The sequence below is a fragment of the Sapajus apella genome, unplaced genomic scaffold (assembly GCF_009761245.1).
Source record: "Sapajus apella isolate SASKATOON/1434 unplaced genomic scaffold, GSC_monkey_1.0 scaffold28, whole genome shotgun sequence".
Taxonomy (NCBI): domain Eukaryota; kingdom Metazoa; phylum Chordata; class Mammalia; order Primates; family Cebidae; genus Sapajus; species Sapajus apella.
Window position 1 is genome coordinate 16,394,576 of NW_022436968.1, and position 26,514 is coordinate 16,421,089.

Below are 26,514 nucleotides of genomic sequence, written 5' to 3' on the forward strand. Positions count from 1 at the left end.
AAAATATTTACAGAAAACTCTTCACAAACCCACCTATTTGGGTAAAGCAATAGAAAATGGATGTGATTATTTTCTATAAGTTCAAAAGCTTGTTATGGTGTTTTCATTATAAACCTATTATTCAAAAAACTACCAGAAAAAACTCCCAATCAGTAGCACCCTAACCTTATTACTGTGTAAGTTCTTCCTACAAAACAAAACAAACAAAAAACCAGGAAAAACTTGATTACCTGCTCAATGTCAAAACTTACTATATTATCAAACTGTTTTTTTTTCAAATTAGACATATGAAATACAACTTATGAGCAGGAAAAGACTCCACTGAATATTGAGTAGTCTGATGACCTGTGTGCTATTTAAAATTACAAACACTTTAAGTAGCATACAGTTTATCCAAACACATATTAATGAATAGATTGTTTATGTCCATTTTAAACTTAAGATGGAAGGCCTATAATTAGTTTTTTAAATAAATACCAAACATTATTTTTTTTATTCCCACAAAAACTTACAAGAGAAATTAAAATGAAATGAAATAGGCCACACCATTCTAAGCTCACAGGCAACAAAAACTAAAAGTATGCTTCATTTGTGTCTTCACCAGCAGGCCTAAATATACAAAAACAAACTCAAATCAGTAAGAATTATATTAGCACTTAATAAAGATTAGACAGAATACCAATGAATGTAAAAAATACAATGTATTATATGATATGTTTGAACGCAAAAAATCACACATTTATTAAACTTATGATTAACTTAAAAACAACATACCAGTTTGTTTTAAAGTGCTCCTTATCTAAAACCTTATACAAAACCATCAGCCCAAGGTGAATTCAAAAAACATATTACAAGGCAAACACTGACAATAGGTATGGACAGGCACTACCAAAAAAATGCTATTTGTTCTTTAATTAAATAATGCCATTCTCAAGTAATATAGTGCAGACATCTTGACAGAATTCCTTTTTTGTATCAATATTCATAAATAAAAATGTCTCTAGATATTGGAAAGAGCTTCAAACAATACTTTACAACAGCAGCTTAATGTCTATTTTAGGAAAAAAAAAAGCACTAAAATCCTCTTCCACTGAAAGTTGTTTCTCTGGTGTAAGTGAGCAAAGTCACTACAGCATTAAAATGTCTTTTCTAAAACAATATAAAAAACAATGTATACACATCTTAAATTTGGTAGGTCACAAAAGTTAGGATGCAGTCATCTTTTGAGGCAACAAGAAAATAAATAAATAAAAATTAAATACTTTAACCCAACATTTGGTATTGACAAATCAGTAGTGTCAACTTCACATATGAAGGACAATACAGTCTGGTTATTTAAAAATACTCAATATGTCATGGTATTTGGGCTAAAGATATTTGGAATATTCTAAATATTCTAAATGTTTCCTTTTTGATTAAAGGAATATAATACAATCATCATCAAGCTGCTATCATAACTCATTTTTAGCTGTGGTAAAGTGACCATTTGGTCCATGGCACAAGTTACATATATCACACTCTGTCAAACTGAAATCTTATAAGATTTCATGTTTATAAGCTACAATACACCCTAACCAAGCTGTCAGTCCCCTCACAGTTTTTTAGAAAAATATCCACATTTGTCCTTATGGATGTCAAAATGTTACACCATTGTTTGTTTAAAAAAAAAAAAAAAAAGATACACATTCATACTGTGAAGTTATTAGGAAAATACTCTTGCAAACAAACTATATAAAGATAAAATACACTTCAAAAGTATGTGGGTTGTTTTCTTGTTTGTTTGTTTACAATATTCTATAAAGTGCAGAGAAGTCTTTAAGGGAAAAAACTACTCCCTATAACAATAGTTTAATCACAGCAGCTTTTGCATAGCAATACTTAGAGGAAGTTGGACACTTCAGTTTCTTCAGGAAGAAAAGGATGGAAGAGTATTTTCTGATTCAGATTTCTTTTTGGCCATAAGTCTGCTTTCTTCAAGAATGGTTGCTGATGCCAAATCTCCATTAAGTGTATTTTTTGAACAGTGAACAGGTCCTATGAAGAAATTGGTTAAAAAGTTAAACATCCTGTCAATATTAACTCCAGTCCTCTGTGAAAAAAACATTTTAAATTTCCTATTCGGGGACATGAAATTCCTTTAACTTCCTGCTAATTTTTTATTTCCTTGTTTGTTTCATAGAGGAAAATTTAACTTTTTGACTAGAGCCACAAGGAGAAACATCAGAATTCATGAGATAAATGATGAAAACTGCCTGAAGTAGAGATTTTTGTTTTGTTCATTGCTAGAATCATGGTTGGCACGTAATAGGCAGTCAATAGATATTTGCTGAATTGAATTTAATCTTTCTTAATTAACTATCGCTTTTCCAGCCTGTTTTAATGCTGTTAATATCCTCCTTGGTTCTAGGCAAAGGAACCAAAGGAACCACGTAAAAGGATACGTGCCTTACCCAAGATCACACAATTGGTAACAGAATGAGGACTAAATTCAGGTCTTCCTCTTTTTGTTCTAAGACTTTCTGAGCAAAGCCAATAAGGTACTTCATACTCAAATTTCCCATTTCTCCATTTGTAATGCAATTCACAGAACTATCACTGTAACTCGAAGTTAACACACCTGACTACATAGTCCTGTTCTAAGGCATTTGTACCTTTACACATATTGCTTGAGTTTACCATCATCATTTATTACTTTCATGATTTTTGAAAAAGCTTGTTTTAAAAAAAGCAGTTACATCTCACAAGAACATTTTTGAGTAACAACTTTCAACTAAGACTGGAATTGCAAAATATATACTTTCTAGAAGGAGCATTAATTCCATCCTTGTTTTGTCAGCTAAGCAATTGAAACACTAAACTTTATTATAAACAGGAATAAATCTAAGGATAAAATTTTGGACCTAGCCTATACTTGCCAATTTAAAGATGTTCTAAAGAAGTGAACAGAGAGAGAGAGAGAGAGAGAGAGAGAGAGAGAGAGAGAGAGAGAGAGTGTGTGTGTGTGTGTGTGTGTGTGTGTGTGTGTGTGTGTGTGTGTGGCTAGTTTTGTTACAGTCCACAACAGCTAAACTGGGGAATGCTAAATATAATAGGACATGTACACTTAAATGTTTTGAAAACTGTTTTCAAATATTCAGAACTAGCGTAACTAGAATAAAAGAATTCTAAAGAAAAATGGATGGCTTTAAAAAAAATTATTTTAGCAATCACAAATGATTCCCTTAAAAAAAAAAAAAAAGATATAGCACTTAAAGAAAAGCACAAGGCAGCATACAGAACTCCTTCATGAACTCTGGATTAAGAGTCATGTGTAAAAGGCATAAAGAATAAGGAGAATCAGAATGTATCTTACCTGCCTCAGATAAGACTTTTTTTACATACTCAGCCTCTTTAACCTTCTTCCTCTTCTCCTTTTCTCTTCCAGATCTTGTTCAATTGGTCCAAGAAAGTTTTTTTCTCCCTTTCCCTTCCCTGTTTCCTTCATTTCTCTACCCATATTTCAATTTAAATTCAAAATGGTAATGAGCATAGAATAGTGCCATATATCAATAAATAGATTATTAGTTCAGTTTAAAAAAAAAAGTGGGCATTAAAAAAGAAATGCCATCAACTCCTAAAAATCCAAAAATGAACAGCAATCCTTTTTAAAATTGCCATGTGTGTGAACTAAACCCGTTTAACTTTCTGGTTACATAAAACAACTCTACCTTAATGTTTTCAATACACTTGAATGCTAGAAATACACCATTGTTGGAGGGATAGCATTAGGAGAAATACCTAATGTAGATGACAGGTTGATGGGTACAGCAAACCCCCATGGCACGTGTGTACCTAAGTAACAAACCTGCACATTCTGCACATGTACCCCAGAACTTAAAATATAATAAAAAAAAAATACACCATTGTTTTGTTCCATTTCAGCCATACTATGAATTCACTGGGCTCTTCTAGGCTATCCGAAGAGCATAACTACCATTTATCATGTCATTTCCACAAGAAAAATAAAATCTGTTTTCCAAACAACTGACTTACAAATGAACTAACTACTGGAACACGACCTGTTGTTCAACTGGAAATTGTACATAGTTTCTATCCCACACGTTTCATGAGAAATGGTAAAGACTTGGAGAGTAGAAGTCTATTAATGGAGATGTAATAATAAGACTATATTTGTGTTCACTGCAAATTATGGTGACTACTATCTAACTGGGTATTCTGACACACTTTCAAAGCTTCTTCTCTGAAGAGAAAAATTTAAAAATTTTAACATAAATCACAAAACCTTTCCTAAAAATATTCAATCACAGTATGCTGCCTCTTTAATAAAGAAGAAAAAGATACAGCAATGAATGCTACTATAATTCACCACCACTACCAGACAAAATTCTTTTCCTTAGCCATTTCAAGGTATTTTAGTAAAGTAACAATGCTGACTTTTATTTGAACTTAACTTGCCTTTATTTTCTCCTAGAATCCTGCTAATAATTCATGCCTTCTTCTAAAATGTTTTTAAAGTGCAAGTATAGTGGGGGTAAAAGATCATGATATTCTATAAATATGCATCTAAGATACAATATTTACAAAGCAATTCTCAGCACTCCTTAGTTAATAACAAAGTTGTTAATAAGAGGATATATGAGCTTTCGTTGATTGAACACTGTTTGGTTACCTCTGAATAAAGGAATTAATCAAAGAAACAAAGTATAATGTTCAATCTTACTATACTTCATTTCCAGAAATTACAGAGCCCCACGGTAACTTTGCTGAATATGCCAAAGAAAGACACAGAACGTGTGTCACTTACTATCTGGGTCTTCAAGGGGAATATCATTACAAGAGTCTGTATCTGAGTAGGTTCTTCGGCGTCGTTGGGAGAGTCGGTGAAGTGTAGATACTGGTTCTTTTATAGAGTAGCTACTCCTGAAAATTAAATAAAAAGCATTAAATTGTAAGGCCTTACATAAACAAAAACACCCTGAACTGGAATTTTAAATAACTTCTCTTTAAGTCAAAAAAGAATTATTTTTAGGCTCAACATCCTATGTTAGCAACATTCTACTCAGAAGTCAAAGGCAAGTGAACCCATTCAGAAGACAGCTGGTAACTTGGAGAATATGGCTTCTGAGCTGAACTAAATGGAAGAGGGGTACAATGAAGTAGTGACTTCTATAGGGGTGACTCCAGCAAGCAGACATATCAGTCGGTTTACAAATGTCTGAAAACTAAACTACAGATTTCACAAGTGCATGTGCTTAAAGTCTATTCATATCCAATCAAAACCAGCAGACTGAAAGGGATGGGCAAAGAGTTTATAGAACTAGAGAGGTAGACTCACTGACAACAGCAAGATAAAGATGGTAAAAAGGAGCCTAGAGAAACTTTTTAAAAAATCTGTCTAAAAAAATTAAACCTAGAGAAACAAATCACCACCACCTAACAGCACCTCAGCTACTATTCTGTAATAGCCCAATGTTGCTGTACTTAATGACAACCCTGATTCATCAGGAAAAAAATAAAATTTTTAAATTATTATTTTATAAGGTAGAAAGGATAGAAAATTTTCTTTTATAAAAATAAAAGTTTGTCAAAAGTTGATTAAGCTTCATTTTTCTGGAAAATTCAGTTGGTGGGACTCTAGATTCCCTGACAAGGTTGGATATATACATCATTGGACTCCCCTGAGTACTTGATGGTTTAATCAAAGATTATATAATCATCAGGGAAAAAAATTAAAACATGACAAAACAATAAGGGTCCAGTATTTAATCGTCCAAATGTAGAGAAATAATGCTAATATCACTATAATTAAATCACTTTCCAAAGAACCAAATAAGACAACCACAGCAACTTAAAGGATTATAACCTAACAAAATAATAGTTTAACAACTTAGCATTTTGGTAAGATCTATCCAGAATGTAAATTTTTTAAATGTGTTGATATGAATATGTACTTTAAAATATCAAGTGATTTTCTCTTTTCAGCAAGATCTTTCTCTGTTAATAAAACAACAGCTCAGCATGAATAGATGATGCTATAAACAGCTGAAGTAAAATGAGCCCCAGCTGTGGAGTCTTGATACATCAAAAATGTACTTCTGTCTAACCATCACTTGATATACAGTCATGTGTCTCTTAATGACAAGGATGCATTCTGAGAAGTGCATCGCTAGGTGACTTTGTCACTGTGCAAACATCACAGAGTGTACTTACACAAACCTAGCTAGTATGGCCTGCTACATACACATGTAGGCTATGTGGTATAGCTTATTTTATCTAGGCTACAAACTTGTACCACATGTTATTGTACTGAATGCTGTGGGTGACTATAACACAATGGTAACTATCTGTGTATCTAAACATACCTAAACATGGAAAAAGTACAGTAAAAATACAGTATTATAATCTTATGAGGCCACTGTCATATATGCAGTATATCATTGATGGAAAAGTCATTACTCAATATATGACTGTATTTCAAATATCTAAAAAAGGTAAAATGGCTGGCAAGGTGCTTATGTTGCTGGTTAATTAATTAATTCATTTTTAGTGTGCTGACTACCTATTGAGCCCAGGCCCTTATACTAAATTCCAGGAGATAAATACTGAGAGTTAAAATGCTGGTTTCAGAACCAGACCTAACCCATATAAAGTTTACATTCCACAACATTTATTAAAAGCCAAAAGAACTTCCCTAGGTGGGTATAATCTGAGAGAACTTAGTCAAAAAAAAAAAAAAGGTTATTTTACCTCTCGGAAGTGCAAGAACCAGGGTGGCTGACAGAACGCTTCATCTAGAAATTTGAAAAAAAATTTTTTTAATTAGCATAATCCTCATGTCAAGTAGAATCACACATCTCTAATTTACTATTGTCATAAGAAACATAAATTTACTCAGAGAAAAAGATACCTGGCAAAAGAAAATTTATCTTTCACAGACTCAAGTTACATAATTAGCCCAATGTCAAGCTTTCTCCCTAATAACCATTAATTGGAATCTTTTTCAACACACACCAAAAACACGCTGGATTCTTTTTTCAAAAGTAAAAACCAAATTTTATATATAAAACATACATATATGTGTGTGTATAGAAATATAAAAAAGAGGGTATATAACTATAAATATAAAAAACGGTATATAGCCAATTCAAAAGTCATACTTTTTGTGATAAAAAGGAGTATCTAGCAAGTCAGAAAATGTTCTAATAAATACTTCTTTTTAAAAGGTAGTAGTAGAGTCTGGTAGCAAAGCTTCTCTTTACCATAAATTATTTAGGTAGCTGATGTACATATGTTCTAAAGTGTGGTTTTCATGGAAGACAGCATTAATAATTCAAGACTTTAAAGAACTCAGAAGAACTCCTCTAAGTCTCAATAGATTTCCAAAACATATTTTTAAAAAATAATACCTAATAAGGCAGAGCATTTAAAAAATATGATAAATACTAAACATCATTTGGAAGATCCAACTACTCCATCAAAACATAAAGGGAGGCAGCCAAGTAAAACAGATTATTTCAAAGCTTAACATGGTAGCAGAAAAACAAAGATTATACTAAAAGTTTAGGATGGTTGCTTTTGTATACATGGGCCCAAGAGTCTAACAAGCCCAGGTGTAACATATGTTACATAAATGCCTTCTAAATATTTAGAACATGAGCCACTAGTTGCTCTGAGAAATGCCAGTTGAAACAATAAGAGATATGACTCACCCACTTTATAGTCATATAGATGGGAACATCTAATAAGATTGACATTAAGATGCAAATGGACATGAACATCTCCTTTAACAGAAGTTACTTCCTTTAGGCTTACTAACCCAACCACATCCCCACTACAGTAATCACTCAACCTGTAGGTCAAATGACAGTTGTCTGAACTTTTATGATGACTTGAAATAAAGTTAAATGCAAGTTTACTCTAAGATGGATTCATTGACATTAACTATATCAAGCGCTTATAAAGATCAGATTAAATGGTTTTGGAATACTCAAATTTTCAGCTTTTTCATATAAATAAATATAAGTTTTTCATATAACTAAATAAATAATGTTATTTAAAAAAAAAAAAAAAAAAAAAACCATGAAGACTGTCTGACCTTATTTTCCATGCTATGTGTCTCCAGAACTATTATATAAGCCAAAATTCTTGCTCTTTTTATCAAGCAAAATGGTATAGCTAGGAAAAATAAGCAGCTTTTAACCGAATATTTCCTGAATTAATGTATTAGATTTCCTGTAATTTTTCTACTGAAGGTTTTAGCTTTAGAAAGACAATTATTTTAGTTTCTTATATGTGAAATACAAATATGACTTCTCTGAGCTACAGAGCATTTGCAACATAAGGCATTTCCTGAGAAGTTCAATGTAGAAGCAAGGCAGCTCTGAGGTGTTTTACTGCATTTGACTCCAAAAAGTACACCTTTAAAACAAAAAGTGTACCCCTTGTATATCAACCTCAGGAACATAGCACTATACATCCATCTCAAAGGACCGGTTTCTTTGTTCACATATACGTGTTATTTAACAGTTTATAGCATATCTACAGTTGTCCTAAAAGCAACATTATCAAACTATGTTCTACTCAACACCACAGTCCTATAAGATGGTATTAAAAATATATATATAATGGGCTCAATTGTCAAATTTCAGAAACACTATACACTACACCTCCACCTCTCAGAGATACATAATACACTTCAGCATAGTGACAGCCGGGCATGGTGGCTCACACCATAATCCCAACACTTTGGGAGGCTGAAGCAGGAGGATTGTTTGAAGCCAGGAGTTTAAGATTAGCCTGGGCAACAAAATGAGACCTCATCTATACAAAAAATAAATTTAAAAACTTAGCTTGAAGCCAGGAGTTTGAGACCAGAGGGGGCAACAAAATGAGACCCCATCTCTACAAATAATAAAGTTTAAAAACTTAGCCAGGCTTAGTGGTATGTGCCTATAGTCCCAGGTACTCAGGAGGCTGAGGTGGGAGGATCACTTAAACTTGGGGGTTTGAGGCTGCAGTGAGCTATCATGGTGTCACTGCACTCCAGCCTGAGTGACAAAGTGAAAGAAACCCTGTCTTTCAAAAAAACGAAAAAACAAATACAACAAAAAAAGGCTGTGGCAAGTCCTATCAAGCTGATCAAACTGTCCTTATCAGATTAAAGAAACCCAATTCATTTAAGTTATCCTAGCAATTCCCAAATTAATCTGACCATAAAACTCATTTTCATGGTACGCTTGTCTCAGAGAAAACTATTAGCCATCAAATACTGATTAGAAAACAATTCTCTAAACAAATCTAGGCAATAATCTTCACTAAATCTCATATAACCAAATTTGCTGGGATAGGTAAGAGAACCTAGGAATAAGTTAGACCCTATTCTCCTAACAAGTACATCTTCAGGTAATTGCTAAAACAGCAACAAGGTGGCATTCTTACTCCCGTAAATGGACTCCTAAAAACACTTTCATGAAATAAATTTAAAGTCTCATTAAAGCTTATCTTACCTACAAGTTTCTCACAGCATGCTAGAGCAAGTTTATTAGCTCAGGAAGGACAACAAATCTACCACCCTGGGCAAAAAGAGGACTTGCTGTTCAGAGTAACGAGGAAGTCAGAAACTAACACTGAGCAGCAGGTCAGGTCGTTTGCAGTGACTGATAAACACTGCATTTTTACACATGAAGAAACTGAAGATCAGCTACTCTGAGGGTTCAGATCCAAATGCTGAGTACAAAATACTTTTCCCACTGGACCATGTTTCAAATTCCTTCTAAGTCCCTTAAAGATTTACTTAATTGTACCCCATTGTGAGCAAAACTTCATTCCGCCGTATAATTCTTACCAAGCAGAACAGAGCTTCCCAACCTTTTCTGTATCACAGCACTTTATAATATTTTCCTAGACACTGGGGAATATGGATGAAGGCTGTGGGCAGGCCATGCACAGCCCCTCCAAGGGGGATGAAGACATTAGCACAAGTGCTGAGCTCATCAGCTAAGAAGCTCTGATACAAAACAGTACAAACAAAAAATTTGAACTTGTTGGCTGTTTCCCCCCACATCACCTTTTTCCACCCTTAAAAATAAATACCAAAAAGAAACAAAAACCACATGCAACATTACTATAGAAGAAAAAAAACAAAACGAGAAGTTCAAACCATTTGAACAGGAGAAGGTGACACAGGAGAAACTAAGGGATCCGGATGGGGTAATTGAAACATCTCAGGTTTAAACTTGGCATTGGCTATCTTCACACATTCCTCAAGCGTTGTGATGAACGTGTTACATGTGGCACTAAGCAAAGAAGAGGCTTCATTCATGTTCTGAAAAATTACACAAAGACTTGAACAGATTTGCGCACAACTACATGGAAACATACACAACCTTATAATTAAATGATAAGACATTATCTCCAACAGAAACATTACTATGTTATATTCAAATTTATTTAAAATACAGTACCTTAGAATATTAAGCTGGGCCAAAAGAAAAAAAAAAAAAAAAACAAGAAAATTAAAACAATGCATGACTAAGAAATGCCTGTCTCTTAGGTAAACAATGTATGAAATTAGATTTCAAGAAAAAATAAGTTTTGCATTTAATTATCATATTGAAAAACTGTGTACAAAAATTTCTTAGAGAAATCTAACCTAAACAGTAAGTTTCATTTTCCCAAAAGTGGTCACAGACATGGAATACCCTTAGAGTTACTTACTGGCAGTACGATTCGTATCTACCCTATATCTATTCTCCCACTTCTTCCTTGATAGACTGAAAACTCCAATTTTGTTCAGTACCCTCTGACCCTGGGGTATGAACAGAGAATGATCTAAGCTAGACATGGCTATTGCAAGACTCTTTACCAATGCTCATTTTTATCTAGTTTCTTTTTGAGCCAGAAAAAAAAAAAAAGATGAGAAGTCTGCTGGGGAATTTCTGGGATTTTTGTTCCCTGATTCAAAACCAAGCACAGCAAGTTGAGATGGTCTCTCTCCACACTGGCAACCCCACTACCTCCTGTCTCTTTGTGAGCTTGACAGTCATCTTGACACCTGGGGGCAGCAGGAGAAAAACTCGACACACCAAGAATGGCAGAGTAGAAGGATGGAACAAGCCTGTGTCCCTAATACTGTCGCTAAGCTGCTATAGCAAGTGTGAGAGTACCGACCTCCAGGGAGCTTGTGGTTAAACAGTTAAATGTCCTTGGGCTTCTTACACAAGATTCCTCCCCAACAGGAGAAGGCCACAAGAGAAGTAAAGACTTCTTGTCCCACTTCTACCAAGTTAGGCAAAGAGTAACGGCAACGTGCTGGCCTTTCACCCAGTGAGTGGTACAGCTCACTGGTACGATTTTATCAGAAAGAATGAGCCTATTTTAGCCAGATCCTACTAATCTGAGTTTTGATTCCTAAGTCACTGTTCTGAGAAGGATTTAAGTTATTTCATAAAGATAAGTTATCAACTCTCATAGTTGAAGCAGGGACCTTATTACCAAAAGAAGGAGAATAGCAGCTGTTCAGTGAATTTATGCTATTAGCCTGGAGAACAAAGCCTAGAATGCTTCTTCCCAACTCCAACCTCAAAATTATCAGAGTGGCTAAAAAGATAAGCCTTGATCCCTGGAGAAATATGCTGCTTCGTGTTCTTCTCTGGCCACACAGACACAAACAAGAAGATGCTGCAGATTTCCAGATAGTCCACAGTAAGCAGAGCCCAGAAAAGCTGAAAATACTTCAATGTGAAAATGCCTGTCCATCATCTTATGGGATGACTGAGGATCCCCCCAGCGTACTTCAAAGCATAACCACACATAAAGAGATCCTCTTTGCTCTACCTCTACACTAGGAGATGAGTGATTCTCATCATGGTGAACAAATTCCTGTATCGTATGAACTTGCTGCATTAGGAGGTCACAGTAGAGGCGAAGTTCAGACATTTTGGTTTTCAGCGATTCACTAGTTTCACTTATTTCTGAAAATAACATATATAAATATCCAGTTAGATCACTTTCATATTCTTTGGGCAATATAACAAAATGTAATCATTTAAAAAGACAATGAATATAAATACCTATAGCTCAAGAAATGTGAGACCTTGGGAATAGGATCACAAGAGCCCTAAGGAAACATCTTCTCTTTAGAAAATTGAGAAAATGCTGACAGTTATATGCCTGCCATGTTTAGGTAATTTCCAGAGACAGGGTCACTGGGTGTTTTATACAGGATATTTCCATTCCATTACTCATCTTCCATTTAAAAAGTGCTCGGTTTTCTTTTGTGAATCGTTTTTTATTTTTGTCCTTTATATATTTTTTCCAGCTCTGATGTTGGTTTTTCTCTTAACAATATAAACTGACAGTTTGTAACAGTTCTTATAAATTAAAGACAGTAATCTTTCCTCTATCTTATATACTGCAAGTACCTTTTCCAGGTCTGTTAGCTCTCTTTCAGTTTTCTTTAATGTATTTTGGCACACAGAAGTTTTAAATGTTTATGTAATTCAAACTACTGTATATAAATATTCATTTATTTTCTTTTGTTCCTTTCAGTTTCATTTTCACATTATACTATTTTCAAAATTTTTTATTAAGAGCATACTTTCTTCCTTAGCATCTCCGGACAAACTAAACATCCAGCCATAATCTCAACCACTCACAAGCCAATACGTATTAAACTAGAAGTATAAGCTACAGAGGAAGAAAATTCATAGAGTAAATTTCTGGTGCTTCTCCATACTCCCTGGGCCAGGTCCCAGTGGCCTTGCTCTCTGGTCCTAGCCACTTTCGCCACAGTGGACAAAGCAGCTCTATCTGCTCATTTAATCTAACCTAAATAAATTCCTGCTCACACTTAAACTCATTCTTTTTCTTAATTGTGGTAAAATATACATGAACATAAAATTTACTATTTTAATCACTTTTAAGTTTTCGCTTCAAAATGTGGCATTAAGTACATTTGTATTTGTAAAACCATCACCACCGTCCATCTCCAGAATGTCTTCATCTTCCCCAACTAAAGCTCTGTACCCACCCAACACTAACCCTATTCCCACCTCCCCCTGGGCCCTGGGAACCAACGTTCTATTTTCTGTCCGTATAAGTTTGACTGTCCTGGGTATTTCATCTAAGTGGAATCATAGACTATATGTCCTTTTGTGATTAGCTTATTTCACTCATTATAATGTCTATAAGGTTCATTCACACTGTAGCATGTGTCACAATTTCCTTCCTTTTTAAGGCTGAGTAATATTCTATTGTATATATTTACCACATTTGTTTACCCATTCATCTACCCATGAACATCTGGGTTATTTCCACCTTTTAGCTATTGTAAATATCCATTCCTTCTTATCCTACCTGTAGCCATATTCTGTAATGTTTTCACATATTTCAAAATTGTTATAAATTCAATCCTCTGCCTCCATTTCTCAATACTTATAATTTACTTGATTCCACCAATGTAATTGAATTGTATTTTTTAATTATAAAAGTAATACACACTTAATAAAAAATTTTGAAATAGAAAAAATATAGAAAAGAAAAATCAAACAACTGTACTAAGGTTTGAATATGGTTTGTTCTCAGCAAAACTCATGTTGAAGCTGGGCCCCCAGTGTGCCAGTGTTAGGGAAGCAGTACCTCTAAGAGGTCATTAAAGGGGATTCATACCTTCCTCAAAGGTGTGAGTGAGTTCTCAACCCCTTGGGACTAGATCAGTTACTGTGAGAGTGGGTTGTTATGTACTGAGGCTGCCTCTTGTGTTTGGTCTTTCTGCACATGCCCGCATTCTCTTGCTCCCTCTACTATGCTATGATGCAGCATGAGGACCTCACCAGAAGCCAACTAGAAACAGCTACTCAATCTTGAACTTCCAGCCTCTAGAGCCATGAGTCATACCTCTTTTCTTTATAAATTATACAGTCTAATGTGTCAAAGCAACAGAAAATGAGTAAAACAAACTGTAATCTCACTATCAAGAAATTATCATTTTTACATTGTATCTGCATATAGTTGAACGAATAATATAAATCATTTGCTTTGCTTTCAATTTCTAAAAATCTTTTTTAGTATACAGTGACAAGTGAGTCTCCTTCCCACAAATTCCACTTCCAAATCTGACCAATTCTTACGCACCTTTCCTAAAACAGCCAATGAATTCTAACACTATACATAATTCTGAATCCTGCATTTCAATGATCATTTACCCTTGGGCATTTTCTCACATTAAAATCCCTTTTAAACATCTTACTGAATATATATCAGCCAATGAAAGCACGAGTTTAGGCCGGGTGCAGTGGCTCACACCTGTGATCCCAACACTTTGGGAAGCCAAGGCAGGTGGACTGCCTGAGGTCAGGAGTTTGAGACCAGCCTGGCCAGCATGGTGAAACTCTGTCTCTACTAAAAATATAAAAAACAGCCAGGAAGGCCGGGCGTGGTGGCTCAAGCCTGTAATCCCAGCACTTTGGGAGGCCGAGGCTGGTGGATCACGAGGTCAAGAGTTCGAGACCATCCTGGTCAACATGGTGAAACCCCGTCTCTACTAAAAATACAAAACATTAGCTGGGCATGGTGGCGCGTGCCTGTAATCCCAGCTACTCAGGAGGTTGAGGCAGGAGAATTGCCTGAACCCAGGAGGCGGAGGTTGTGGTGAGCCGAGATCAGGCCATTGCACTCCAGCCTGGGTAACAAGAGCAAAACTCCGTCTCAAAAAAAAAAAAAAAAAAAAAAAAAAGCACCAGGTTTTTTTAACTATTCCCCTAAATTTATAGCTTTTACAAAATGTTTACTATGATAAAGATATATGTAAATTTACATTTCTAATTATTTCCTTGGGATTGATACTAAAAGTGGACAGGCTAATTTATAATTTATATTTAAGGAAGTACTCTTGTCACAAAGGAAAAGTTCATAGTTACCTTTTTCTTTTTTAGTCCTTGTATCAGTCAAACATGCTTTGGAGCTCCCCAGAGCAACCAGCCACCTCTGTCTTTCAGCTGCATTCACTGCCTTCATGTAGAAATGCTGCTCTCCAGGAATGATTAATTCCATTCTTGTGTTGTCTGCTGAATGAACTATGATGATAAACAAAGGGAAAATGCAGTTATAGGCTTCAGTAATTTAAGGGGAATCAAATAATCATCTAATCACACATGGTATCAGATGCTTCATATACCTAAAACAACAAACTATCATTCATGATGCAGGCAGGGCTGCTCCCTAAGGCGCCACCTAGTGGCACCTTCCAAACCAACATTCTCACATAGACCCAGGGTGATAATGGTGATAAAGCAATGACAGAGTATGAAACAGAAAACAGGGACATACTAACTACTGAGAAGTGAGATACCACCCCCACCCCCCACCACCTTGGGGCCACTTATCCTATTAAATACAACTGCAGTGAATGTTACACTATCATATATTTTTTACTGATTTCCTTGAAAGCAAAGTCTTTGTTTTCATATCCCCCAAGACTAGAATAGTGCTCAACATATAGAAGGAATGTAATAAATGACAACTACAGCCACTTTCTATCAGAAAATTAAAATTATGGATCATAGCATAACACATGGAAGGCATGTATATTTTGAAGACATTCACCTCTTCCCCTCTTTCCACCTATTTTTCTACACACACACCTCCTTTTATGCTCTAAGAGAGCTAATCAGGAATTATAATGCACCAATCCCAAGTCTTTCTTGTAAAAAAAAATTTGTATTAAGCTGTCATTCACCAATAGTTATTTATTCATCTCAGAGCAGTGCTAGTAGAAGGGAAGATAGAGGGGAAGAAAAAAAGATGCCTTTGCTTCTACTTCTATAATAGTTGACAGTTTAACCAAGAAACAAACTGATGCACCAAAAACAATCAGAATACATAAATGTTTAACTCTTTTGTGCAGACATTTCTTGTGTAATTATGAGAGAAAGTAATTTAAGACAGGAAATTAAAAAGGCTTCAAGAAAAAAAATTTGAAGAGAGCAGGATTTAGTTAAGAAAATAAATGAGAAAAAGCTTAAATGAGAAAATAAATGTAGAATGTACTGAGAATATTAGGAAACAAGCATAAATGGAGGCTTCCATTGTATTGCAAAGTAATATTCATATTCGTTTGGCCAGCACAGTGGTGCAAGCATGTACTCCCAGTACCTGTAGACCCAACAACTTGGGAACCAGAAAGCTGAGGCAAGAGGATCGCTCGAGCCCAGGAGTACAGGCTGCCATGAGCTACAATCTCACTACTGCACTTCAGACTGAGTGATAGAGTGAAACCCTGTCTCTAAAAAAAAAGAAAGAAAAGAAAAAAAAAAAATATTCATGAATGGACAAGCTAGGAGGAGCCAAATTATGAGGGGCTCAGCAAAGTCTGGCAGAAGCCCCAACTTAAATAATTAATTGCTATAAATATTGACCAGATACTTAGTGTACTATGGTAAGTGCCACAGAAGCTTTGCTATCTTATTATTCTACTTATATGGGCCATTCTTAGATGTAGACACTGAAACATATAGCCATGCAACAATCAATTATGAGTGCAAAAGATTTCTAGGCTAGGATAAAACTACTGAAATCCTAAAGCTGTAAGAGTAACTCTTCCTTACTAATTGCCAATACTAGTGAAAACACCAATAGTTACTTTAAAAGAAAGCAATGCTCTAATTTCTAATGATGTTACTACAAGATGAAACTAAAATAATATGACTCATTTTTAAACATACCAGACTTTATGTATCCAATCAAGGGTGGTCCCCTCCAAAGTTGTCACCTGAAAAGGCAACAAACTTAAAAATGATGCTTCCAAAAACATGAAGGAAAAAAAAAAAAAGATGGACAAGACCTCTAAACACAAACTACAATACATTACTGAGAGAAATTAAATACCTAATTAAACAGAGTTAATGGAACAGAAGAGTCAATATCATCAAGAATATAATTGATCTGTAGATTCAACACAATTCCAAACATTCCAGCAGATAGCTGTGGAAATTTATAAGTAGATTCTAAAATGTCTAAGGAAATGCATAGGGCTAACAATAGCCAAGACAATACTGAAAAAGAACAAAATTAGGAGACTTTGGCTATCAGATACAAAGAGGATAAAGCTAAAGAAATTAAGACAATATGATATTGGCACAGGGATTAAAAAAAAAAAAAATAGGGCCACAAAACAGAATAGACAGTCCAGAAAAAGACCCACACATACATGGTCACTTGCTTTGTGACAAAGCTATTCCCATGGCGCAGTGGGGGAAAGGTTGCTATTAAATCAAGTACAGACCTAATACAGACCTAAATATAAAAGGTAAAAAAATAAACATTCAAGAAAGTAACACAGAAGATGTCTTCAGTGAGTCATAAAATGATACAATAAAAGAAGTTAACAAATTGGACTTCACTGAAATTAAGAACTCTGTTCCTCAAAAGGTATCATTAACAAAATGAAAACATAAACTACAGAGTGGAAGAAAACGTGCAATACAAAGTTTCATCCAGACTATACAAAAAACTCCTACAAATCAACATGAAACACAGTCAAAGTTAGAAAATGGGCCAAAGACTTGAAAAGGGACTTCAAAAGAAGAGAACATTCAAACTTTTCTTTTTCTTTTTCTGGAATCAGGGATCTCATTTTGTTGCCCAGGCTGGTCTCGAACTCCTGAGTGCAAGCATCTGCCTGCCTCAGCCTCCCAAACTGCTAGGATTATAGACATGAGCTAACACGCCCGACAAGAGGACATTCAAATGGCTACGATCTAAAAAAGTACTCAACATCATTAGTTACTGAGGAAATGCAAGTTAAAAACCACATGAGATTCCACTACAAACACCAGAAATATTCCAAATTTTTTAAATGGATAATACCAAGTTTTGGCAAAGATGCAGAACAACTAGAACTCTAACACTCAGATCAGTTACAGAAAAAAATTAATATAATTACTATGGAAAACATCTGGCATCATCTGTGAAAAAGATTCTTGGCCAGGCACAGTGGCTAATGCGAGTAATCCCAACACTGTGGGAGGCTGAGGTGGGCAGACTGCTTAAGCTCAGGAGTTCAAAAGCAGCCTGGTTTTTGCAACAAGGCGAAACCCTGTAGCTACAAAAAACACAAAAATTAGCTGGGCATAGTGACGTTTCCCTCTGGTCCCAGCTACTCAGGAGGCTGAGATAGGAAGATCACCTGAGCCCAGGAGGTTGAGGCTGCAGTAAGCCATGATCACATCACTGCATTCCAGCCTGAGCAGCAGAGTGAGACTCTGTCTCAAAAAAAAAGAAAAAGATTCTCTTCTTGACCAAATTTCAGTCAGCTTCATTTGGGTCCTATACTCACCTAGGCTTCCTTCTTCATCTCTGTAGAATCCAGTTTTAGCGAGAATGCTAAGTCAATTTAGCCAGACTCCCCTAACAAAATATTTCATCACCCACCCCTGATATCTGACCACATTCTTCATTCCCTACAATCTTCCAGCAATGTCTGATCACCCTGGACTCAATCTGCCTTCAGCAAGAATCCTGTTAGATCAGTTTAGCCAGAATCCCCACTTACCTCTTAGCAACTTTCCCTCCACTGACACCCTCTCCCCCTAACCCTGCTCCTTGGCTATAAATTCCCACTTTTCCTTGTACTTGGAAGTTGAGTCCAATCTCTCTCCTCCAATGCAATAGTCCCTATATCTATCACAACAGTCTGAAATAAAGTCTGACATATCAGTTCAGCAAGTCTCAGGAATACTTTTTTCTTTAACATCTATTAAAGCTGAATGTATGAATATTCAATGCCTTGGCATTCCACACCACTTCTAGAGATACACTACACAGAAATGCACACATATGTTCAATAAATGTGTAAGAATGTTTATGGCAGCTTTAGTCACTGTAGTCTCAAAATGGAAATAACCCAAAAATCCTTCAGCACTAGGATGGATACCAAAATTGTGAGATATTCGCACAATGGAACACTATATAATGAGAATGACTGAACTACTGTTACATAGAACAACGTAGATAAATTTCACTAACGTGATGTTGAGTAAAAGAAGGCAGACACAAAAGAAAATACTGAATTATTCCATTTATAAAATGTTCAAAAGTAGACAAGGCTTATGTACAGCAATTAAAGTCAAATTAATGGCTACCTTTCAGGAAGATTAGTGACTAAGGGGACTGGAGGGGGAGGCTTCTGAGATGCTGATAATATTCTAATTCTGGGTAACTAGGTGGTAGTTACCCAGGTGTTTTCACTTTGTGAACATTCTTCAACCTGAACATTATTTAATATTTGTATCGTTTTCTGTGTGGTATTCTTTAATAAAGTTATAATGTTAAACAGCAACAAAAAAGATGCTCCCATGCCTTGAAACCATTTTGGAATTGTCTTAGAATTCTGCAGCTGTCTTTTAAATATCCTCAAAGTTGGCAAATCTTCAAACTTTGAATGTAGTTTGGATATCTGATTTAATCTCATTTGGAATCAAATCTGAGAATAAGATAAAGCTATTATTAATACTTTTTTAAAAAAATAAAAACCAATGCTTTGAATGAGTTTTTCCTAAATGATTTATAAACTGTTCATAAGTAATTCCAAAAGAGAAGTTCTGAAACATTATGGGTGATGACCTTTAGTTAAAAATGAGTATACTAAAACCCAACAGTTTTTGATACACATTTCAGTACGTTTATTAAAAATAAACAACAAAATGATACCCCAAATATTTTACAGGACATACAAATAACAATACACAAGGCAAAAGTGCTCCTATATCTTATATAACCATAACTCCCTTCCATTAAAACGGCAGTAATTCTCAACTAAAGGGCACATGCCATAATCACCTGGCAGACATGTGAAGTTTGGAGAAAGCTCCCTGGATGACACTGATCTACCCTATGCAGAGAATCACTGCTGCAGAAAGATCCCTAATGTTGGCAAATCAGAGGTGAAGGTGAAAAGCTAGCTGTGTAGCCAAAGAATATGCACCCAAAGCAGAAATTATCTTTTGTCTCCATGGCTAAATCTTACTAAGAACTATTGCAAAATTACATGAAAGAAGCAATCCAGCCCTGGAAAATGCAGAACAATACATTGGCTGCTGCTATGGTTTAATCTAAACAAGAAAATGCATACCTCAATAAGATGTCGCCAGGGTATTTGATAGCTATGACCCAGAGCTTACCACATGAAAGGAAACACACTTCATGAATGACACGTATTCAAGCCAGAGTGGAGAAATGAAAAACGACCAGGAGGGAGTTGAACAGTCACTCCCCTGGTGCTCTGGTTCTTCCTTCATTCTCTTTGAATAATTCGGTACTTTTCACTATTATTTTATATGATTTCACTCTACCTGCTTCCACCACACTCACCCCAAACACACACACAAATGAATCAATGGTCCATAAAAATCTTTCTTCATGAAAATTACAGCAGGACCTATCGCTTTATTTCTCCCCTTTTGGAAGGAAACAAACAAAAAATTCTCTACCACCCAGGAGAACTTACCTCCAAATTCAGCAAAGACCCAGAGTTTATGACTCCGACTTCATACTTTATCAACACCCTACAGAGCTGGCCCCATCATGTTTAGAGTTCAGCTTCCAACCTTCACAATATCTTTCTATTAATTACAACAAGAATGAAAGAAAATGCTTGTAGACTGAAGATGGACACTAAAGTAGTATCCACAAGAAATTGTCAAGTCCCAATTGGAAGACTAGCAAAAGTTATTTCCATTCAAAATACATGTGTAGAGGGAGAATTATCAAAAACTGCGTTTAATTGTGTTAACTGTGACGAAAGGCCACTCTTAACTGCTAAGGATATAAATGGTATTAGAAGATCCCTACGTGGTTAGAAATGCCTTTTTCCTCTTGTTTGGAGTATGCTGAAGAACCCTTGACTATTTTAACCTCCAATTCCTCTAATTCTATATATTCACTTACCTTTAATTTCACAAACTGCCATCTTTATGCTTCCTTTGCTCCCTTTGCAAACATCATCCTGTGAATCATAGTAGGATAGGATTCCATTATCCAAAACAAACCAACGAGGCTGCCAACCTAAAAAGATCATAAATAACAAAAGGTCAATTGGAAAGACATTACTTTCAACACACAGAAAATTGTGATTTCAAAACTAGCCATCCACATTATTTCTTGGCTCTCAACATTCTCACAATTAAATTTTTAATCACCAAGCCTTACCAAAAATGTTTTTGCATCAGTCTCCAGTTTATTGGGAGAGATTTCAGGAGAAATCTCCAGATCAGCAAAAACAAAGGGAGTAATACTTCTAATTCTGGCTCATAGCGTTCTCATTAACAACCCATAAGGCCCACCCTCAGTAATAGCCCTAAACCGGGTACAGTATAACTGCCCTCTTTTCCTAAAAAGGAACAGAGTTGGGGAAAAGTCACAGAAAACAGGGAGTCTAGCCTCACCTCTACTATTATTCTTTAATTGGATAACCATACCCTGGGGGCAAATCTTTTCATTTCAATAAATCTCTAAAATTCCCGGTCTCTAAAATGTGTTGGTTGAACAAGATGACCTCTCTGGTGCCACCTAGCTCTCTAATTCTGCAATGTGCCTCTTATAAAATACGTATTTCTAAGCAAGCTCCCTTAAACACAGTGAGTGCTAAATGAATTCCAGTCTCTTACACAGAAGCTACATACACGGTGGTAAGAACATAGATTCCCCATATGACCTCCTCTTCCCTTGTCTGCAGCTGCACAGCTAGGGCAGAAATGCTAGAAACTGCAATTGTTCAATTGATATTTATTCAGTGACTAGAGCTCACATCTATCACAGACTTGGCTCCATGGCAAAGCTGGTGACAAGGATGATGGCTTTCCTTGGTACCCAACTCCTAGTACTCTTTCAGGCCAAACCTGGTGTTCCCTGGAGTCTTATCAAGCATGCTACTAATTTACAACAGTTCACTGACTACTAACCTGGTGACCATGCTGGGGGCAGTGTGACTGCCCTTGCTATTTCTGTGACTATTAAATAACACTTCAGCCCAAGTGTTCATGAGTAAAATGTACATTTTAAACTATGGGTGTTCAAATGCTGGTCACTTTTGCCATAGCCTGTCACATGATTAATTTGATCTTTTCAGGGTCAGAGAGTGCTGAAAGGTGAGATAGGTCAATTATTCTTACACTTTAATACACATCCAGGACTTATTTTCCCAAAAGGATTTACCTGTAATGCTTTTGAAATGACAACACTGAGTCATCATAAAAGATTAAATTTTACTTTGTAACCTTGTTTAGGAAGGCAGGGAATGCAGTAATACAGCTCAGAAAGACAGACATCTAAAACAATTAAAAACCAGCAACTTTCAGGTTCCTGGAAAATTTCATTTTATGAAACAACAGAGCATTCCCTAGTGAGACCCAAACAAATTAGAAAGTGAGTTATTTTGGTACATGGACCTTATCTTGTTCATCCCAGCAAATAGAACGGTGCCTGGCACATAACAGGTACCAAAAAAACACATTTCTCAAGTGACTCAATAAATAAATGAATGAACAAATACCCCAAAAGTGAAATATTTCAGAAATTGTTGTGTTGTTGTTTTGTTTTGTTTGAGACAGAGCCTGGCTCTGCTGCCCAGGCTGAAGTGCAGTGGCATGAAAATGGCTCACTGTAATCTTGACCTCCTAGGCTCAAAAGGTCCTTCCACCTCAGCCTCCCAAGTAGTTAGGACTACAGAAGTGCCACCACGCCTGGCTTATTTTTATAGAGACGAAGTCTCGCCATATTGTCTAGGCTGGTCTCAAATTCCTGGACTCAAGTAATCCTGCCCCCTTGGCCTCCCAAAGTTCTAAGATTACAGGTGTGGGCCACCACACCTGGCAGGTATTTCATATTACCCCTGAGAATACAGACATACAATATATCTTTGAGAGTATATTGTATTGAACATGCATGGAAATGATAAAAACATTATCTTTCCAAACACTAATTTACCCTAACAAATTATAAGCAGGGAGTGGTGAAAATACACTCCTCTGCCCAGGTCTAGTGTGCCTATAGAACAAACTATGATTCTGCAAGTCTGTAGTACTGCAATTCAGTATCTTTTTAAAACAAATATTGGGCAAAATGATTCATTTAGAACCTGCAGCAACATGAAAGTTGAGTGGTTGAATATACTAATATAATCAATCCTGTTGATTATACTTTTTGAAGAAATATTTAATAAAACAATTTCTAATTGATTCACACACATATAACAGAGGGTAACACCTGTTGAAAAGATTCACAGGTATTCCCTTTTAAAATTATTTTCAAAAAAAACACACATTATTTTTACCTCAAACTACATAAAATATTACTGAAATTCTTACTTTCTACTCAAACTCCTGATCTCAAGCTATCTGCCTGTCTCACCCTCCCAATGTGCTGAGATTACAGGCATGAGCCACCCTGCCCAACCAACACTATCATTACACTTAAAGATTACTTAGTATCAACAGCTGCTCATCCTTATGACCTAAGATGAGCTAAAATTAATCATCAGCATGCCATCGACCCAAATTTAAATTTTAAAAATGAAATTCTTCCCAACAAAAGATTTCATTTCCACCATGCATACTGGAAGTTAACTAAATGCCCTGAAAAGACTAAAATCTAAACCATGTGGTTAAAAGCTCAACCACTGGTTATTTAATACCATAGGAGATGAGGAAATCGCAACCACAACCAGGTTTCACCTCAACTCTCAAATTATGGCTCATCTCAGTAATGGCGCAATAATTTCTCTGGCATGACCTCCATGAGATGGTGCTTAGGAACATTTGCAATGAGATGACCATTTTATCTCAAAGAATAGAAGCTACTGTCTTTTTTTGAGACAGGATCTTTTTTTTTTTTTTTTTTGAGACGGAGTTTCGCTCTTGTTACCCAGGCTGGAGTGCAATGGCGCGATCTCAGCTCACCGCAACCTCCGTCTCCTGGGTTCAGGCAATTCTCCTGCCTCAGCCTCCTGAGTAGCTGGGATTACAGGCACGTGCCACCATGCCCAGCTAATTTTTTGTATTTTTAGTAGAGACGGGGTTTCACCATGTTGACCAGGATGGTCTCGATCTCTTGACCTTGTGATCCACCCGCCTCGGCCTCCCAAAGTGCTGGGATTACAGGCTTGAGCCACCGCGCCCGGCCTGAGACAGGATCTTGCTCTGTTAGCCAGGCTGGAGTGTGTGGGTACAACCACAGCTCACTGATCCTAGCTCACTGCAGCTGCCATTTCTCCAGCTGAAGCAATACTCTCGCCTCAGCCTCCTCAGTAGCTAGGACTACAGGCGTGCACCACCACACCAAGCTAATTTTCTTTTTTTTTTTTTTTTTTTTGGAGAGACCACGTGTCCCTATGTGGCCTAGGCTCGGCTTAAACTCAAGCAATCCTTCCGCCTTCGCCTTCCAAAGTGCTGAGATTACAGGCGCGAAGCACTCTACTGTCTTTAACAGTTAACACTATGCCTCAACCAAACAGTATAACTGCTCTCACAATGACCCAAATGAAAACGCCTAATAAAAAATATTGTCTAACTTTTAAATGTTTCCTGTTAAAACATGTCACTTATAGAAATAAACTGACTTTTTAGTTTGAACAAAACATCTGTGTATCATAAATGTTAAAAGCATTTGCCGCTATAAATCTGGCTTCAGCATTCTAATAAATCAAAAAGCAGGTGTAACTTTAGCTCAGTGCTAATGCCTTAAAAAGTTTATGTGCACATTTTGCACAAGATCAGGTGGACACAAGTTGACAGTACCATACAATTACTAAGGGATTCGATACTTTTGGCAGAGTGAGTAAGTGGGCAGCAAGTCACGATTTGCCTATTATGCTAGACCCCCAAAAAATCTGTTTACTGTTCAAATTTATTTTAAAACCAACCTCTCACTTGGTGAGATCACAGAATTCTGGAATTGGAAGGCATGTCCAGGACAAAACAATTGATTACTCTGGCCTTATCAGACTGAAGTCCTGAAAGAATAACTGACTTGCCTTGAATGTTGGTTGCTGGCAGAGATTGGACTACAACTCAAATTTAAGGAGTTTTAAATAAGCCAGACTGCCAATGTCATGGAAAGGGGCCCTTTCCTGCTGGTCTCTCATTTCTACAAAAACATTTAAACCTTCAAAGTTCTTCCTTCCAATCCACTTCACAGGTGAAAGTGACTTGCCTGCTCCCCTTCTGTGTTCTAGCACTTTCTTCCACTATTTCTCACACAGTTAACAGAATTCCCAAACGTAAGGATACTTCACTGACAATCTCTAAGAACATATTGTCTGGGGACAGCTTCCAAAATCATGCTAGCTAAGCTCGAACAACCTCAACAAGAGAACTTTTTAAATAAAATGTTGTTAAGAAAATTAAAAGAAATCCAGAAAAGAGTTCTTAAAATTAAATCTTGATTTTAAAGGGTCCATTCCAGTCCAATACTCCGCAACTCGGTTATTAACAAAATGTTCTTAAAGTATGAATACTAAGTGTGAATAAGGACGGAGATCGCAACAACACAAGTAGGGTGACCGAAAATTGTTCCAGTGGCTACAGAAGGCAAAGATTAGTATTATTACACTAGCAAAGAAGTGGCAGGTGCACTTCCCACCCTCTAGAAGTTGCGCAGTCTCAAACACTCCCCTGAAGAGGCCAGAAGGACTCAACAAGCCCCGGAATCGAGGACAGCGAATTCACTCTGAGGGTCCCGTAGGCCAGGCAGAGGAAGAGGCGCCCCAGACCCGCCTTCTCCACAGCCTCCTGCTTAAGCCCGTCCTAGCCCTCCGCCTCTCCCCGCTTCCCCCATCACGCGAGCCCACATACCTGTGAGATAGTTGGTCCACTTGTACAGAACCCCCTCCATGCTTCAGAGCCCCACACCGCACATCCTCTCGGCCCGGCGCCGGCCGCGGTGATGGGGTAGGCGCGGGGCCTGGGGCAGCCCCTCCCGGCCCGCCCGGTACCTCTCCCGCGGCGCCCGCCGCAAGCACGAAGCCGCCCTCTGATCACGCGCGCCGCCGGGACGTGGCGGCCCTTAGAGGCCGGGACGGCGGTTGCAGCTTGGAGCTAGGGGGCCGCGAGGCGCGAGCCCGGACATCCCTGGGTAAACCTCGGCGGCGGTGGCCGCCACAGCGGCAAAAATGCGACCGCAGCCGGCTTCCTACTCGCGCTTCCGGGGCTCTAGTGCTCCCTCACTCGCCCTGGCGCTGCCTCCTCCTCGCCTGCCTTCCTTCCCCCCGGGCTCCCAGTTTGTTTTCATTGACCCCGACGTCGCATTCACTTCCTGGATGAAAGGGGCCGGATCGTCCCGGGAAACCCCTCCCCGGCGGCGGGGCTGAAGGAGCGGGCGCGGCCTGCGGCCTCACTGCTTAGCCCAAGGCTGCGCGAGGAGGGCGGTCCGGCGCCTCGCACTGTCGGCCTCCCAACCAGAGCCGCCTTACTCCTCCCTCGGGCCAGTAGCCAACGGCCCTGAGGCTCCCCAGTCTTCCGCTTG

At 37.2% G+C, this 26,514-nt stretch overlaps 1 protein-coding gene across 3 annotated transcripts; it reads right to left on the minus strand.

The window, feature by feature from the left end:
• Nucleotides 1-26,514, minus strand: PLEKHA3 (pleckstrin homology domain containing A3). Of its 3 annotated transcripts, XM_032293073.1 has the most exons (9): nucleotides 25,845-26,514; nucleotides 20,944-21,060; nucleotides 16,722-16,768; nucleotides 14,919-15,074; nucleotides 11,836-11,972; nucleotides 10,160-10,324; nucleotides 6,748-6,791; nucleotides 4,805-4,920; nucleotides 1-2,034 (listed from the first exon to the last, which is right to left on the minus strand). In XM_032293073.1, exons 4-9 carry the CDS (start codon nucleotides 15,049-15,051, stop codon nucleotides 1,907-1,909), a joined length of 723 nt encoding a protein of 240 aa, XP_032148964.1. In that variant the 5' UTR covers nucleotides 15,052-15,074; nucleotides 16,722-16,768; nucleotides 20,944-21,060; nucleotides 25,845-26,514; the 3' UTR covers nucleotides 1-1,906. The 3 variants fall into 3 exon arrangements, with proteins under 3 accessions (XP_032148964.1, XP_032148963.1, XP_032148965.1); XM_032293072.1 differs by lacking the exon at nucleotides 16,722-16,768; XM_032293074.1 differs by lacking the exon at nucleotides 16,722-16,768 and having other exon boundaries at nucleotides 20,944-21,062; nucleotides 25,849-26,030.